This window comes from Colletotrichum chrysophilum, assembly GCF_026319265.1.
Source record: "Colletotrichum chrysophilum strain AFK26 chromosome Unknown scaffold_4, whole genome shotgun sequence".
In the NCBI taxonomy this organism is placed as follows: domain Eukaryota; kingdom Fungi; phylum Ascomycota; class Sordariomycetes; order Glomerellales; family Glomerellaceae; genus Colletotrichum; species Colletotrichum chrysophilum.
The window spans coordinates 1-15,174 of record NW_026517291.1 but is presented as its reverse complement, the minus strand read 5'-3'; the positions used below and the strand labels follow the sequence as shown (position 1 = coordinate 15,174).

Sequence of the window (15,174 nt, the reverse complement as noted above, 5' to 3'; positions counted from 1 at the left end):
ACCTAAGGCTTCGGCCTTGATAAAGTTTAGGTCAAGAAATATGCTTGATCCATCATGGGTTGGCCATACCTTATGCCGCTGTTGTTCAGACGGAAAGATGTGTGTGGCGGTGGATCGACAGTCGTAAAGCAGCATCCTGGGAGCTCGCACCCTGATCCAATGTGACTACCACTATTTATCACTGTCGCTATTGACGCTGTCCTTGTCGATATCCTTCATGGCCATTGATGTTATTTGGTAAGTATTCGGCAGATAGTATTCAACAGAAAGCAATTGCGCCTCACGAGTTCATTAGTTGACTTATCGCATACAGAAAACAGCGGCCTGAAAACGGACGCATCCGTGACATTCTCCAGTCGCCTACTTGATTGATACCATACAGACCCAAAACCATCACCGCGAACCCAGCAGAGGCCAGCATGTTGTGTAGTCCTCTCTCTGCCCAAGAAAAACATCGTCTTAAATTTACATCATAATCTATCACAGATACTTTTCTGCAAAAGCAGTTCCGAAGCATTCTCTGATTTCCCTCAATATCGTATTGGGTTTAGACAAGCCTAGGAAAGCATCACTGAAGGCAGACCGTCCCCTAAGCGCCTTCAGATTGGTTTCCAGGCGTATTCGTGTTGGAGATGCCGTGGAAAGCATCACCGAAAGCAGAGTCATCTATTTCCGCGTTCATGTCCAAGCCATCACCCAGCGATGCTCCATAACTCGCCATTGCATCGCCGGCAGAATCGAGATCGCCGAGGGAGCTGAAGCCACCAGGGGTCTCTCCGGCAGGGGTACCGGCGGCAGAAGGAGCTTTGGGAGTCGGCTTCGGGGCCTCACTCTCAGTCGCATTGGCGTTGGCCGCGGCGGCAGGGTCCGGCGATGCACCCCCCTTAGGTACCATCACCCAGTCCCCGCTGCCAGTCCCTTGGTCAGGCGCGGTGGGTGCATCCTTTGGAGGTTCTGTGTTGCCCATTGTGACGTCCTCTCCGCCAGATGGGACAGACTGGACCTCTGACTCTTCAGGGATCGTTGTTGGCACTGGCGCCGGCGAAGGCGCGTTTGCGTTGGCCGGTGTGCCGGCGTTCGAGTTGAGCGCTGAAAGGTGAGCCTGTGGTGTGGGGAAGTTGTTGACAGGAGTAGATGTGGCAGAGAAGCCAGTGTGCATTTGATCAAGGAGACCCGCAGCAGTGCCGCCCATGTCGATGTCCGAGTCGCCGACCATAACGCCACTATGTTGAGAACCGGCCTGAGAGGGTCGCCGGGAGGCGGTACCGCTTGGCTCAGCGCCTGCCGCCGGAGCTTGTGGAGAAGCCGCAGGCGGCGGAGCTGGTGTTGGCTCTTTCACGGGCTCAGGGGCCGGCTCCTGGAAGCCGCCATCCTGGATACGATGAACGTTGTGAAGGACCTCAATATGGCGGCCAAGGTTGGCTTCGACTTGCGCCACGATGTCATCCACCTTCTTGTTGTGCTTTTGAGACCATGTGCCAGAGTTGTCGTCCGCATCTGTGGAATGGCCCTCCAGACGCCAAATCTCCGGGCCCCGCTCCTGAATGGAGTTCTTGACCTCCTTCTCTGCATCCACAAACACGGAGCTGGCCTTTAGACTAGCCAGGTTCTTTGCATGCTCTGCCTTCATCTTCTCCATTTCCGCTTTTGTCGTCTCGAGATGTTCTTGGACTCTCTTTCTGAACTCGTCTGCGAGACCAGGCTCCAACCGACCAATGTACGGCTTCTGAGGAACCTCAGTAAGTGCATTCGCGCTTTGTGCCGTGAAAATACCATCGGTCAAAGATGCGAGCTCACCCTTAAGGCCAAGTCCGAGATCAGGCGGTGCGATTTGGGCGAGACCGTAAGGGGAAGAAACGATCTCTTCCATCCACTCGTGGTTCTGCTGGTACCGCGCAAAGGAAACGTCTCTGGGAGTAAGATGGTCAAAGAGGTCCTTCTCCAATTCCTCATCGTCGTGCAGGGCTTCGGCGTGCGCCAAGGCTTGTTGCTGGGCTTGCGCCTGAGCCTGGGCCTGGGCTTGAGCCTGGGTTTGGCGGCCACGGCGACCCGAGGGGCCAGAGGGAGGGTAGGCCATCTGCTGAGGAACCCTCCGTGACGGGGCTGGAGGGTTGTACATCTGAGGTCGTCCTCCATTGCGGGGGAACTGGATACTTGGCCAGCTAGCACGGTCGGATAACATGAAGTCCTTGCGAGCAATCTGACCGCACTTCTGCAGGTGGTTGCGGGTGGCCATGATGTGCTGAGTATCTTGGGAGACGGGAATAAGGTTGACCGGCACGCGGTCAGGAGGGTCCGACGGCCCGTAGTGGACGATCCAGAGGCTGATATCGGGCTGCGGCGCGTTCATCACACCTGTCTGCGAAGGCACAAGACGGAATCTGCGGCGGGCATGCATGGCGACCGACTCGCCGGGGATGAAACCCGACTTGATGTAGTGGATCTCGAGAGACTATGTCCATTGTCAGTAATGGGACCAACGGCGTGACAAACAGGCAGCATACCAATCCATTGCCAACGTCTTGTCTGTGGTATTGCTCAGGGCCCCAGATCATGCCATCGCTGGCGAAGTTGGTTCCAAGCCTTTTGAGCGGTTGCCATGTGAGATAAATCTGGCCGTCGCGGGGTCTATCGAGGTAGGTCCAGAAGAACGGGGCCTTGTCTTTTGCGACTTGAGGGGCGGCCAAAAGCCATTTCGTAACTTGGTTCAAATCGACACGTGCCTGGTCGGCATAATGGTTCGCGGAAATCAGATGAGCATGGCTCAGCTGTCGAGACGTTAGCGATGCGTCTTCATCAAATGCGCGTCAGGGCGGCGCTGCGTACAAGCTCCTGATCAATTCCGTCACTCGGATCCTGAGCCATGATGGGTCGCGGTCGCGGATTTTGGATATGGTCGTGATTGGCCGTCCTCGATGCGCGATTCTTATTGGCGCAAAGCAATCAATCTTTCCATCAACTTGCAATCTCGTTCGTGGGAAGAGAAGTGCGCAAAGTGACGTTGATGGATGGATGCGTGCGAGATGTGGGAAGGCTGGGGTTGATGGTTGAACTGGCTTGAAGGTCGGTTCGCGTCCCCAAATTTCTCGCGACGAGGCTGAGGTGCCTGAGGTGACCCCTGTCGCGCCAAAGCCAACCAGAAAGGTCTCCGTCTTGGGTCCGTGCGCGGATAGCTTTCCTAGGTACCTAAAGGCTTATGCCTCAGCGGAGGTTCTCATGCCTTTTTCTCTTACGGAATCTTTGTCTTCGAAATTATATTTGTCAGCCGTCAACATGATACTATTGCAGGCCTCAATCGGAACCAAGTTCAGTTCAATGCAACTAAACTTGCCTCAAGTTGAAATGTAGTCAATTTCAACCTAGCTTTGAAAAACCCCCATCCTTGGTTCGCAGTGTTCGGTTGTCCAAGTCAACTGGTGGTTTTCCAATTTTCACGCCACATGTCAGTGGTTGATGGTTCTCTCTTCACGGTACTGTCTCACGCAACTGTCACTTTTATGCGATATCAAAATCAAATGGGAGGAATCATTTCATTTCGTTTCGCCTGGCACCATTATACCAGGTATCATAATAGTTTGTGCCCTTTCCTTAGTCTACGCGTAACCCATCCAAAAATCCTTTTAAGCGTTGTAAGTAGAAGCAGAGACGTTGCCTCCGCGACCTGTCCAGTTAACGTGGTGGTACTCGCCAGCCTTGTACTTCTCGTTGGCCAACTCAGGCTTGACCAGGAAGGTGTGAGCACCGAAGTAGTCACGCTGGGCCTGGAGAAGGTTGGCAGGGAGGTCCTTGGTGCGGTAGCCGTCGAACCAAGACAGGGCGGTGGAGAAGGCAGGAGTCGGGATACCGAGGAGGGCAGCCTTGGCAACGACGTCTCTCCAGCCGGGCTGGGCCTTGTGGATAGCCTTGTTGAAGAAGTCGTCGAAGAGGAGGTTCTCGAGGTCGGGGTTGCTGCGGTAAGCGTTGGTGATGTCCTTGAGGAAGACGGAGCGGATAATGCAGCCACCACGCCACATGAGGGCGATGGAGGGCTTGTTGAGCTTCCAGCCGTACTCCTTAGCGGCCTACAAAAAGCTCGTTAGCATTGCATCGTGGAAGTTTGGGAAAAAACGTCACGTACCTCCTGCATCAGCATGAAGCCCTGAGCGTAGGAAACGATCTTGGAGGCGTACAGAGCCTGCTCGAGGTCGTCGATGAACTGCTCCTTGTTGCCCTCGAACTTGTTGTTGCGGCCAACGTACTGGAGAAGACCGGAGGCCTTGGTACGCTCCTCCTTGATGGCGGACAGGCAGCGGGCAAGGACAGCCTCGGCGATAAGAGTGACGGGCATGCCAAGGTCAAGGGCGTTGACGGCAGTCCACTTGCCGGTACCCTTCTGGCCAGCCTGGTCGAGAATCTTCTCGACAAGGGGAGTGCCATCGTCGTCGTTGAAGTACATGATGTCGCGGGTAATCTCGATCAGGAAAGAGTCGAGAACACCCGTGTTCCACTTGGTGAAAACGTCACCAATCTCCTTGTTGGACATGCCGAGACCGCGCTTCATGATGTCGTAGGCCTGAGCGTGATATTAGTTGATGTCAGTTATTGGGGCCAGCATCGTCAACACATACCTCGCAGATGAGCTGCATGTCACCGTACTCAATACCGTTGTGGACCATCTTGACGTAGTGACCGGCACCCTCGTCACCAACCCAGTCGCAGCAGGCCTCGCCGTCGCTCTTGGCGGCGATGCTCTGGAAAAGCTCCTTCAGATGGGGCCAGGCCTCCTCGTTACCACCGGGCATCAGGGAAGGGCCGTAGCGGGCACCCTCCTCACCACCGGAGACACCGGAGCCAACGAAGCGAATGCCCTTGGTCTCGCAGTACTTGGTGCGGCGGTTGGTGTCGGGGAAGTGAGAGTTACCACCATCGATGATGATATCGCCCTTCTCAAGGAGGGGGAGGAGGTTCTCGATGTAGTCATCGACAGCCTTGCCAGCCTGGACGAGGAGCATCACACGGCGAGGGCTCTTAAGCTTTGAAACAAAGTCGCCTAAGTCTTTCGCGCCGACGATGGACTTGCCTTTGGCCTCGTTGGCCAGGAATCGGTCGACCTTGGACACGGTACGGTTGAAGGCGGCGATGGTGAAACCGTGCTATATAAAGGTCAGCAACTTCTGTATAACTTCAAAACGGCCGGGAAAGGCCAAATAAAGGGTGCACGAGCATCGGCTGCGTTCAGGATAATGTTGTAATTTATTTGTTAGCTTCTCAATCATTCGGGAAGGGTTTTGGAAGACTTATTTGACCCATGACGGCCAGGCCGATGAGGCCCATATCAGCGCTGCGATGTGGTTAGCTACTATTCACATCCGGATTTTGAGTATTCGGGCGCGAAGTAAAGCGGGGCGGGACCTCGGAGCTGGCACAACGCTTGCCACGATATTGGCAAGACGAGCGCTGGTTGTATGAGCATGAGGTGTTGCGAGAGAAGCTGATAGCTCACGGCCAATATGCATTGGCACCTCCCGTGAACCCGTCCAACCTCCTCAACCTCACGACAATACACACAGCTGCGCGAATTGGCCAGCATCATGATGTCGTCGTGAGGCTTCGGAGGCCGGAAGCGGGGTGGTGGGGTAATTTGCTTTGGAGCGACGGGGGAGGGGAATGAAGCAGATGATACTTACACTGGTCCAGACATGATGGCGGTTGGTCGGTATGAAAATGTAGGGGTGTTTTGATGGAGGAGAGGTTCAAACGCGCGATTCCACGAAGACTGCGGGAGCGTCGAGTTATTTATCTCAAGGGGAATGTGTCAAGAGGACAAGAAGCTGGAGCTTTCGTCAACCCGGACGAAGTTTGTAGGGGGAGGGTCGACGGAGGGGTAGGAGGGGACAATGGGAGGGGGGTGGTTTGCATTGGGGCAGGGGCCCCCCCATGACAACCTGCACACTCCCACTCTTAGCTTCCAAGTACTCCCACGCAGTAGGAGGCACAGGGCGTACATGGTGCGGTACCTGGTGCTTCATCGCCGCCATCGCTGCTGTGGGAAACGCCCACGGCTGACTTTCGTCTTTTTGCGTGAGGGAAAGCCAAAGACTGGGCAGAAAAGCGGGACGCCGGTTGGAGCGATTGGCTTTGTTGACGGAGCTTACTCATGGGCAACATGTACTGGCCATGTATCTTTGGCATTTCCCACCAGCTCTTCCAGCGCTTCCGTCCACGCAATGAGAGAGAGATACAGAGAGACCAGAGACCGAGAGACAGAGGCAGAAAGAAGAGGGACGGCATCGTCACCACCAGCCAAGGTGCTCCATCAAGGCCCCTTGTGCTGCCTCCTCCAATTGGGTGGTTTGTCATGGAGGGGCACTTATGACGATGTTCTTCTGCTACCTCATCTTTCTCGCTCTTGTCAGCAGCCCGGCTCCCCCGTCTGGCATCTTTGCCTAAACACATTTTGCAGCTTGCCTGTATGTATTGCCGTTTTGCAGGGAACACAGACCTGCAACATGATGATTGACAAACAAAACGAATAGCATCAAGCAGCATCATGTCCTCTGACTAGAGAGCGCCGTGAGCAGGTACCAACTTGGACCCGTCGCTTTGCTCATCAGCACGCTGCGACGCCGGTGTACACAGCTACCGCATTGTGGCCGTCAGCCGGCCCGCGCGGCGGATGGCGGCCCAGCAACGACCATCATGCCTGCTCCACGCCGGTGGTGTTTTAGTCAAGCAGAGGCGCGCCAGCCTTGACGAAAGACGGTCCTGACTCCTTGCAAAAAGGCGCTTCTGGATCCGTCCTGTTGTGGTCCGATTCGGCGATAGTCACCCTTTCCCATTGGCCGCCGCGAGTTTCTGCCTCACACTCTGCGTGTTCCAGGAAGAGACGAGGTGCGACTCCGGTATCCAAACCTGATGCGTCAGACCCTGACGTTTCGCAACCCACGGCCGCGGAGGAATCACTCTGCGCTCGGTCTAACTTCACGCGGGGGGCTCCTGCTAATCTGTCCCTGTCCACGCCCACGTCCACTGCCCACGATACCTTATTTGCGCAAGGTTGGGCAACGCAAGAGAGACAGTGGGCTGGCGGCATATATTATCACCCTCCCAACGCAACGGAGCTCCGGTGCTCGCTCGCTCGTTCGCTTCGCCCGCTCTTGGACCGTTCATCGACAGTCAGGGGGGACGCCGACGAAAGGCGACCGCGAGAAACAAGAGACACGGTGCAGTCGAGCTATCACTCGAGCAGCCGCCCTGCACAAACCAGCATGTGCCTCATGCCCCGGACTGCACTTGAGGAAATTCCGTTTCTTCAGCATGGGAAAACACCCCCTCCCATGCTCCGGGCCGTTCCAGCATAGCAGAGCACAGCATGGCTTCCAGAAACTCCGGACATGGACCCTTGAAAGATGGGAGGAAGGGCGGCGTCGCGTCGCTGCCTTTGATCACAATGCGAGCTCTCGGCGTGATGCCGTCTGGCCGTTAGTCTTCGGAGGGAAGGCCGCAAAAAAAACAAAAAAACGCAGCCTTGCCAGTGACCACTCAAACCCAACCTCAACGCATCTGCTGTCTTGTCCTCGCTTGAAGAAGGCAGCGATGCCGCATCCGCGTCTGCATGCGCCTCGCAGCTGGCATCCCTGGCTGTTACTATCCCTGGAAAGACTCGCCAGCAGACAGCGGGACTCGCGCAGAATACGCGACAAATCACGATGCGCTTCAATGGTGTGTAGTCTCCAGGCAAAAGTCGGTCCCAACCAAACCGAAGCTGGCCGTAGCCAGAAAAGCCCGCTCCATTTTCCTCCAGTTGGACTGCTTGGCCGGAGCAGCGAATTCAATCTATTGGGTTCGTTGGGGTGCCCCACGCGTTTTGCTTGCTCAGCCGGAGGGGGACAGAAAATATCGCACCTCCATCTCCCAAGGTACCTCAAGGTGTGGATGGAGGCGCAATCGACGGTAAATCCGTCCATGCTGATGCCACCACACTTCGGCCTCGGGCCTGGCTCAGTGGTGCTCACAAATCTGGGCCGTGACAAAGGAAACGAGGGGCAACCTTTAGGTGGGGGTTAAACACCTAACACCGTATCGCCGCCTTCGGGCCTTGGATCGGTCGCACTTGCACGGGTCGGAGACGTCGGTTGACAACTCCGCTGGAGCTCCGCTAGGAATCCACGCGCATTATTGATTGGCATGGACCTGACCGTGGCAGTCGCAGCGGCCTCAAACGGGCCCTCTCCGGACGCCATGATGTCAATTCCCCATGTAAGGAGGGACGTGGAAGAGACACAGAATAATTGCACTAACAATTATCCGCCATGTCCGTCTGATATTTCTCGACGGATAAAATGCGTCTGATGCAGGAACGGGTGGTAAGGAACTCGGGCGGCCGAGGAACCCAGCCGAGCGGAACGATACCACATGGGAGAAATGGCTCAAGACGGAAATTCCGTCCGCTTGTTTTCCGCTTGATTCTGGCGACCTGCTGGGCCTTGGCGGATGGAACTGCACGGAGTGACCTCGGTATTTGCTGGCGATTGAATTATGTAAGCCCGTGATCGACGGCAGTTGCGGACCCACCATCCGAAGAGGGGCGTGGAACACTGAAAGCACCGACCGGCTCCGCTGACATGTTCCAGCCACAGTGATACACGTGACCATAGAAAGCTTGTTCTCAGCCACACATTCCAAGGCTTTCGCCGAGGCTGCGACGCCAATATCATCACATCCTGCCCGTACATCACCAACAACACCCAGATCCTTTGCCATTTGCGACAACACCAGACGCCACACGTCGGCTGCAGCAAAGACACAAAGCTTAAGGGAAATCTCTTTGAGCAGGAAATACCCAGGCTCAGAGGTACGTTCAACACACACAAACAACACCGCGCAAAGTCTTGTTCTTTGCGAAGGAGCCCAAACCAAAAAAATCCTCCTCCACATTATCCGCAGTCATTCATCATGGCCTACCCGCCGCCTCCAGGTATCTCCAGCGGCGCCTCCAGCAACCCATCCCACCCGTCTCTGCCCGCGCGGCCTCCCCCCTCAAAGTCGTCCGGCGGCTTCAAGTCCGCCTTCAAGCCCGCCTTCGGAGCGGCGTCCACCGCGTCACCCTCCTCCTACTCGAGCGCACCGAGCTACGCCAGCGCACCCGCGGCCAGCAACTATGGCCCCTCATACCCGTCATACCCCCAACAACATGCCTCGCCCTCCGTGGGCGCCGGCCCCTACCAGGCACCGCCCTCGTACCACCAATACCCGCAAGCCGGCGGCGCCCCCGGCGGCTACGGCCAGACGAGCAGCTACACCACTCCCCCCTCGACCGCGTCTTACTCCGCCGCGCCGCAGATCCGCAACCCCTTCCCCGTCCCCGGCGCCGCCCCCGCCGCGGGCGGAGCAGGCGCCTCCGACTACGACCCGGACATGGCGATGCAAATAGCCCAGTGGCAGAGCGCCTACACCTCCAAAGACGCCTCGGCATCAGCCTCCGCCACCGCCTCCGGCGCAGCGGGCCGCGGCACCCCCAACGTCTTCGGCAGCACCGGCCCCAACGCCACCGACATCCCCGACCCGGCAGCCGCCGCCGCCGCCGCTAACGCGCCCCCGGAGCGCAAGAAGACGGTCGTCCGCGAGGGCGGCGGCAAGAAGTGGTCCGACGACACCCTCGCCGAGTGGGACCCGAGCCACCTGCGCCTCTTCGTCGGCAACCTCGCCGGCGAGGTGACGGACGACTCGCTGCTCAAGGCCTTTTCGCGGTGGAAATCCGTGCAGAAGTCGCGCGTCATCCGCGACAAGCGCACCGCCAAGTCCAAGGGCTACGGCTTCGTCTCCTTCAGCGACGCCGACGACTTCTTCCAGGCCGCCAAGGAGATGAACGGAAAATACATCCAGAGCCACCCCGTCGTCGTCCGCAAGGCCAACACCGAGATCAAAATCACGAATGTCAAGGAGAAGGACCACCACAACCACCGCAACAAGAAGAACAAGAAGCACTCTGGCCACGGCGGCGGCGGTGGTGGGAATAAGCACGAGGGCGGCGGCGGGTATGAACCCCACCTCGGCCCGGTACATCACCACGGCGTCACGAAGCCCGGCCAGAAGACCAAGAACGGTCTCAAGCTCCTCGGTTAAGGTTCTTCGTTGGCCTAGTTGCACGCTTGCTTCGCGGTGGCTCCTATGACGCCCAGGCAGTCGCATCCCCTACATGATTTTGAGCATTCGAAAGCGGCGTTTGGAGTTGGAGGCAGAAAGCATACCCATGTAATAAACCGTACAATGCATTACAAAACATAGAAACGAATTCACTCATGAAAACCTTTTTGGTCATGACATATTCTTGATTCTCTGCGTGTCTAACCTCTTGGCCATTACACTAATGATGGGGGACTCAAACCCGGCAGTCTGACATGTCCCCCCTTGATTTGCTTCCCGTCTTCCGTCTACTGTCGCCAGTAGGGTATATCCATCTCAATATGCAAGCTTCTCATCCTCTGTGGCCCTCTTGAAACCCTTGGGTCTCATAAGCCACGACCCGTTTTAGACTCTTTCAAAGATCTCGGTACAGGTTGTCTCTGCCCGGATAAGTCTGCAAAAACAAACTCCTTGCCTTCCCTGTCTGCCAACCGGCCAGATATGCTTGCTTCCAAATGTACAGTTTTGTTTTGTTTTCTTGACCCAAAATACGACAAAAGAGATAGAAAGCCACGCGTCTAATTGTCGCGGTGGGCCTGAGCCGTCCTCGACTCCTGCGCCGTGTGGCTCGGGTTCGGCATGATGTCGCCATCCGCCGTCACGAGGTTGTCCTCGTAGTCGGTGCTGTTGCGCAGCAGACCCGTCTCCTCACCGCCATCGTCGTTATCGCTGCCGCTGGAGCCAGAAGACTCGGCAGCCTCCATGTGGCCGCGCTGGACTTCCTTCTGGGCGTCCTCGCGCATCTTCACGATCTTCATGTAGTTGTACGCCACAATGGCGCCAATGGTGGTGATGAGACCGACAAAGTTGACGGGGGTCAGGCGGTCGTGGAACACAATGGCTGAGGCGGAGATGGTGACGACCTCTTTGAAGATGCCCGCAATCGAAAGGGTGACGACGGAGGTACGCTGCAGCAGAGCGAACTCGGAGGCAGTCATCAGGAACGCGATGCAGCCGGGGAACAGCAGGAACAGAGGGGTCATGAGGAGACCCCATTCCTCCACGAGCACCCCGAGACCCTTGATGAGAGCGGGGAAGCCCTCGAGAGGGATGGCGATGACGATCAGGGTAAGGAACATGACCGGCGCCAAGAAGAAGATGCTAGAAAAGGGATTCGAAGTCGCAGGGTTACGTAGAAGCAGAATTTGGGTCAAACCCCAGCGGAAACCGGAGAAGAAGGCCGCGGAGATGACGAGGATAAAGCCGGCCAGGTTGAACTCGACCTCTCCGGAGACCATGAGCACCACACCGGCCGTCATGGTCGCAATAATGGCAACGAGACGCCACGTCGGCTTCTCGAGTCTGAACAAAAAGGCGAAAATCAAGACGAAGGCTAGGGAAGATGATTTACACATGGCTGGACTTGGTTAGCAATTCAATATCGAATATCGGCCAGGATCAAGGACGTACTGTAGAACGTAAGAGTAATAAACTTGAGGGAAGTGTTTCCGAGGCCAATATCGAGGCCCGTCGCGGCACCGCATGGGCCAATTCGCGTCAGATAGAACATCTTCGTCATCAGCGGCCGTTCTGGCTCGGACTCGTGCCGTGAACGACCCAGGTCGGAGTGGCGCTGCGCATTCGACGGGCGCAGGGAGGGGATCAAAAACAATATCAAAGAGGCGAGGGCGAATTGTACCAGCATGTGGCATGCAGTCGTAAACATGGGGAAGGAAAAGTTGAGGTGGTCCTTGTCGAACATCCATTTGTTGTACTAGGGGAATCGATTGTCAGCTCGAGGTGACGCTGACGGTCTGGAAGGGGGATATTGTTGCTTACCAGTGAGATGCTGAGAGAAAACAGGTACCACAGCAGGATTAACACGATATTGATCATTGACCTCCTGATGACATTTTGGTCTGCTTCCTTCTTCTCTTCGGCTGTGACGCCTCCCCCTGGCGCTATTCTCTGGTCTAACCTCCTGTTGTTCCGCTTCTTGTGCTTCTTTCTCCTCTTGTCCTTCTTCGTCAAGCCGGTCTCCTCATCGTCGTGGAGGTCCTCATCGGAAAAGCTATCGTTGTCGATGTCTTTGGAGGCAGACGGCAATGAGCCCATGTCCTCTTCCGAGATCTTGGGCTCTTCGAGCAGGTTTCCGCTGTGGCCTCGTGAAGGGGTTCGGTGGTGGTTGCTGGAGCCGGCGCTCTGCATAAGACTGCTCCTGCGCCGGCGATGGCCGGTCTCTTTCAACGGCTCCATCTCTATGTCGTTGCTGTCGTCGGCGACAGGGGCGACGGGCGAGTGTTGCTGACGGGAAGGAGACGGGTTAAGTGAAGATGAGTAGGAGGAGCCCAGGCGCGGAGAAGCGTGGGCAGGATCGGCGTGTTGGTCTCGTGGCCGGGGGTCATCCACGGAAGAGTCGCTGGTCGCGTGTCCAGGTGAAGGAGACTTGGGTGGTGGGAGGAGCAAGGGCGACGGGCTCAGGAGACGACGGTTCTGGTGGTGGAGATGTGTGTCCGTATCGTGGGATGACGAGTTGGCGTCGTCGTCGAGGTCAATGGGGTCGGGAGAAGATGATATGGCACTGGGAGCAGAAGAGCGACTGGGGTCGGGAGGCAGCACATGCACTAGGGATGAGGAATCTGATGAGGAGGTGGACATGATTAAATCTGGTTTCCACCGGGCGGTTCACGGCTGGGGCTGGAGGATAGGTCCCGGTGCAGGTGCATTTGCCATTCGGCAAGGTAGGTAAAGCGTGAGGTAAGGTACGGTACGGTAAGGCATGCGGTACGGTACTTCGTACAACGAACAAGCCAACGAACGGGGTGTGTGAATGAAATGGATTGGATGGGTCGGGGGGGTCTGGGTCTGGGTCTAGTTCTGGAGACTGGTCTGGCTGGATCTGGGACTAGTTTGCTTGGTCTTTTGGGTTCGGGGTCGGGACGAGGAGCTGGGCGCGGTCATTTGCAGCTCTGGCTGGTTGAGGAGCTGGGCTTGCTGCCGCTCGGTGCTTGGATTTTTGCTATGGTCTGCTGTGCTAACTGCTTAGTAGAAGGGGGAGGCAGGAAGTGGCAGACAGACTTCCACCGTCGCGAGACACTGGAGAGGCGCGGAGATGGTCACGGCAGTGCGGATCATTTCTGGACCCCCAGTGTCGCGCCCACACCAGCCGATGAGTGTGAGGTGGGCGGCCACCGAGGAGTGTGGGCTGGGCTGGCACGCTGGGGAGGGGTTTTTTCAGCGTGCCTCTGCCCTGTAGGCAAGCGCAATGTACGCTATGCAGGCTTACCGCCAGTTACCGGCCAATCACAGGCAGTCGTCGCGGTGTCTCGCTGATGAGATGTGGGCCCAATCTTGGCGCGCCTCACGGTGGAGACGGCTCGTGGATTTGCTGCTGCAGGACTGGAGCGGTCAGGGTCGCCTGCTCAGGGATTCCTTCCCCTCGGCTCCCTGTGACATGCCAGCTCACAGTGATGAGCACCACTGATTGCCCTTTGTTCCAAGAGAGAGAGGCGAACCCCATGAGAAATGCAACCAGCATAATGCACCGGACCCCGACTGGACTGGCAACACCTGTGCTGCGGTGCGATCAGGTACCGTTCGCCGTTGCTTACCTTACCTACCTGCGTTCCGCGGGCCTTCCGGGTCCTCCTGGCAAACTGGAAGCGGTCCATAGTGTCGACAACTTGTTCTCCCCCGCTGTTAGTGCATCTTGCATCCATCCGCATCCCACCTCGGGAGCTGAGGATCATGGGCCATCGTGGAACTTGGAAGCCCAGAGAGAAGGAAATACTGGGTCGTTCTTGTCTGGCTTGTTGGTCATGGACACATTGCTACCTGACCGCAACCTAACGGCAACAAACCAACGCATTGCCCGCATTATCACAACAACACGCCGTCTGCTTTGAGTCATCAATCTGGGCCCCGTTCGACGGCTCATCGTCCCCGCCGTGTGCCAATGGCCGACTGCCTGACTGATTTTCACAATTCATTCAACGACCTACCTTATTTCCCCTGAGTTCTGGCCTGACCTGACTCCTGAGCCTGCTCTCCTGAGGCTGGGTAATGGTATCCGTACCTGAAAGGGGATTTAAGATTGCCTGACTTTATGGTGCCTTTAGGCGAGGTGAGCTACAGCATGCCAACCTAAAGACTAAGGCACACTTTAACAGCTAGCTCCCCTAATCCTATTTCTCCCATGCCTTTTCGACGCATGACACCGGGAGGCGGGCAGGCTGGCAACCGGCAGGGAAGCGTCGTCCGAAGAATTGCAGAAAAGTGTCCTCCCGAGTTTCACACGCCTTTACTCGATTTAAGCTTGGTCCAGCCGTCTCTCACGCTCAGAGTCACAGGTAGGTTCTTCAGTTGGCTGACTGGCTGGGCCACACCGCAGCCGCATCCGAGTGAACCAGACCGCAACACCAAGACCAACACCACACACACATGCTTCTACCGCAGCCGTGGGAGGTGTCCTTGCAGTCGGTTAAGGTTCACGTAGCCATGTGGTCGCTCGTGCAAGTAGAAAGTGCTCGGGTGACCAGACCCCACTCGCACTCGCACACACCACTGCTACCATGCATCCAGCACCGTTCTGCTCGCCGTGCGGTGTCTACCTCGCCTGTCCGTCCATCGTCTTCCCTCCTCGGACCAATCTGCCGCCCAGAAATCAAGACTTGCCTACCGAGCCGGTTTCTCGGACAGTGCCGCGACCCGCTGCTCCCGAGGAGCATCCGAAATGTCAAGTCGAACTTGTCGACATGTTTGGCAAAAGTTTAAAATCAATAATTCCAAGTTCATATTGAATTGTCCTGCTGATTAACAAACGATCTGCACACACTCTAAACAACCGTTGCATTGTCGTTGTTTCTGGAGCCCCGTTTCTTCCGAGACTTCCAAGCACAATAACAGGCTTTTGCTATCAGCCATCCAACAGATCTTGCCTCGGGTCGTTTCGTTTGCTTTTCGAATAGACGAAGTTGTTTCTCAGCTTGGCCGTGTTGTCCCGCCTTTTCACATGGAGGTCTAGACCGAGCCACAATCCTATGCCTACTTACACAGACCCCGGGGGCGGGG

General features: G+C 56.6%; 4 protein-coding genes across 4 annotated transcripts; 1 reads left to right on the top strand and 3 right to left on the bottom strand.

The window, feature by feature from the left end:
* Positions 1–589: 589 nt before the first annotated feature.
* Positions 590–2,865, bottom strand: COL26b_000902 (uncharacterized protein; the record flags this gene model as incomplete). Its single annotated transcript, XM_053173865.1, has 3 exons — positions 590–2,452; positions 2,505–2,768; positions 2,827–2,865. 3 exons carry the CDS (start codon positions 2,863–2,865, stop codon positions 590–592), a joined length of 2,166 nt encoding a protein of 721 aa, XP_053041982.1.
* Positions 2,866–3,620: 755 nt separating this feature from the next.
* Positions 3,621–5,680, bottom strand: GND1 (phosphogluconate dehydrogenase (decarboxylating) gnd1; the record flags this gene model as incomplete). The annotated part of the gene is made up of 5 exons (XM_053173864.1): positions 3,621–4,061; positions 4,118–4,552; positions 4,608–5,132; positions 5,293–5,320; positions 5,667–5,680. 5 exons carry the CDS (start codon positions 5,678–5,680, stop codon positions 3,621–3,623), a joined length of 1,443 nt encoding a protein of 480 aa, XP_053041981.1.
* A 3,254-nt stretch (positions 5,681–8,934) lies between these two features.
* COL26b_000900 (uncharacterized protein) lies at positions 8,935–10,104 on the top strand (the record flags this gene model as incomplete). Its single annotated transcript, XM_053173863.1, has 1 exon — positions 8,935–10,104. The coding sequence occupies one exon, from the start codon at positions 8,935–8,937 to the stop codon at positions 10,102–10,104; it is 1,170 nt and encodes a 389-aa protein (XP_053041980.1).
* A 578-nt stretch (positions 10,105–10,682) lies between these two features.
* On the bottom strand, positions 10,683–12,762 carry COL26b_000899 (uncharacterized protein; the record flags this gene model as incomplete). The annotated part of the gene is made up of 3 exons (XM_053173862.1): positions 10,683–11,497; positions 11,575–11,878; positions 11,944–12,762. 3 exons carry the CDS (start codon positions 12,760–12,762, stop codon positions 10,683–10,685), a joined length of 1,938 nt encoding a protein of 645 aa, XP_053041979.1.
* Between the last annotated feature and the right edge of the window lie 2,412 nt (positions 12,763–15,174).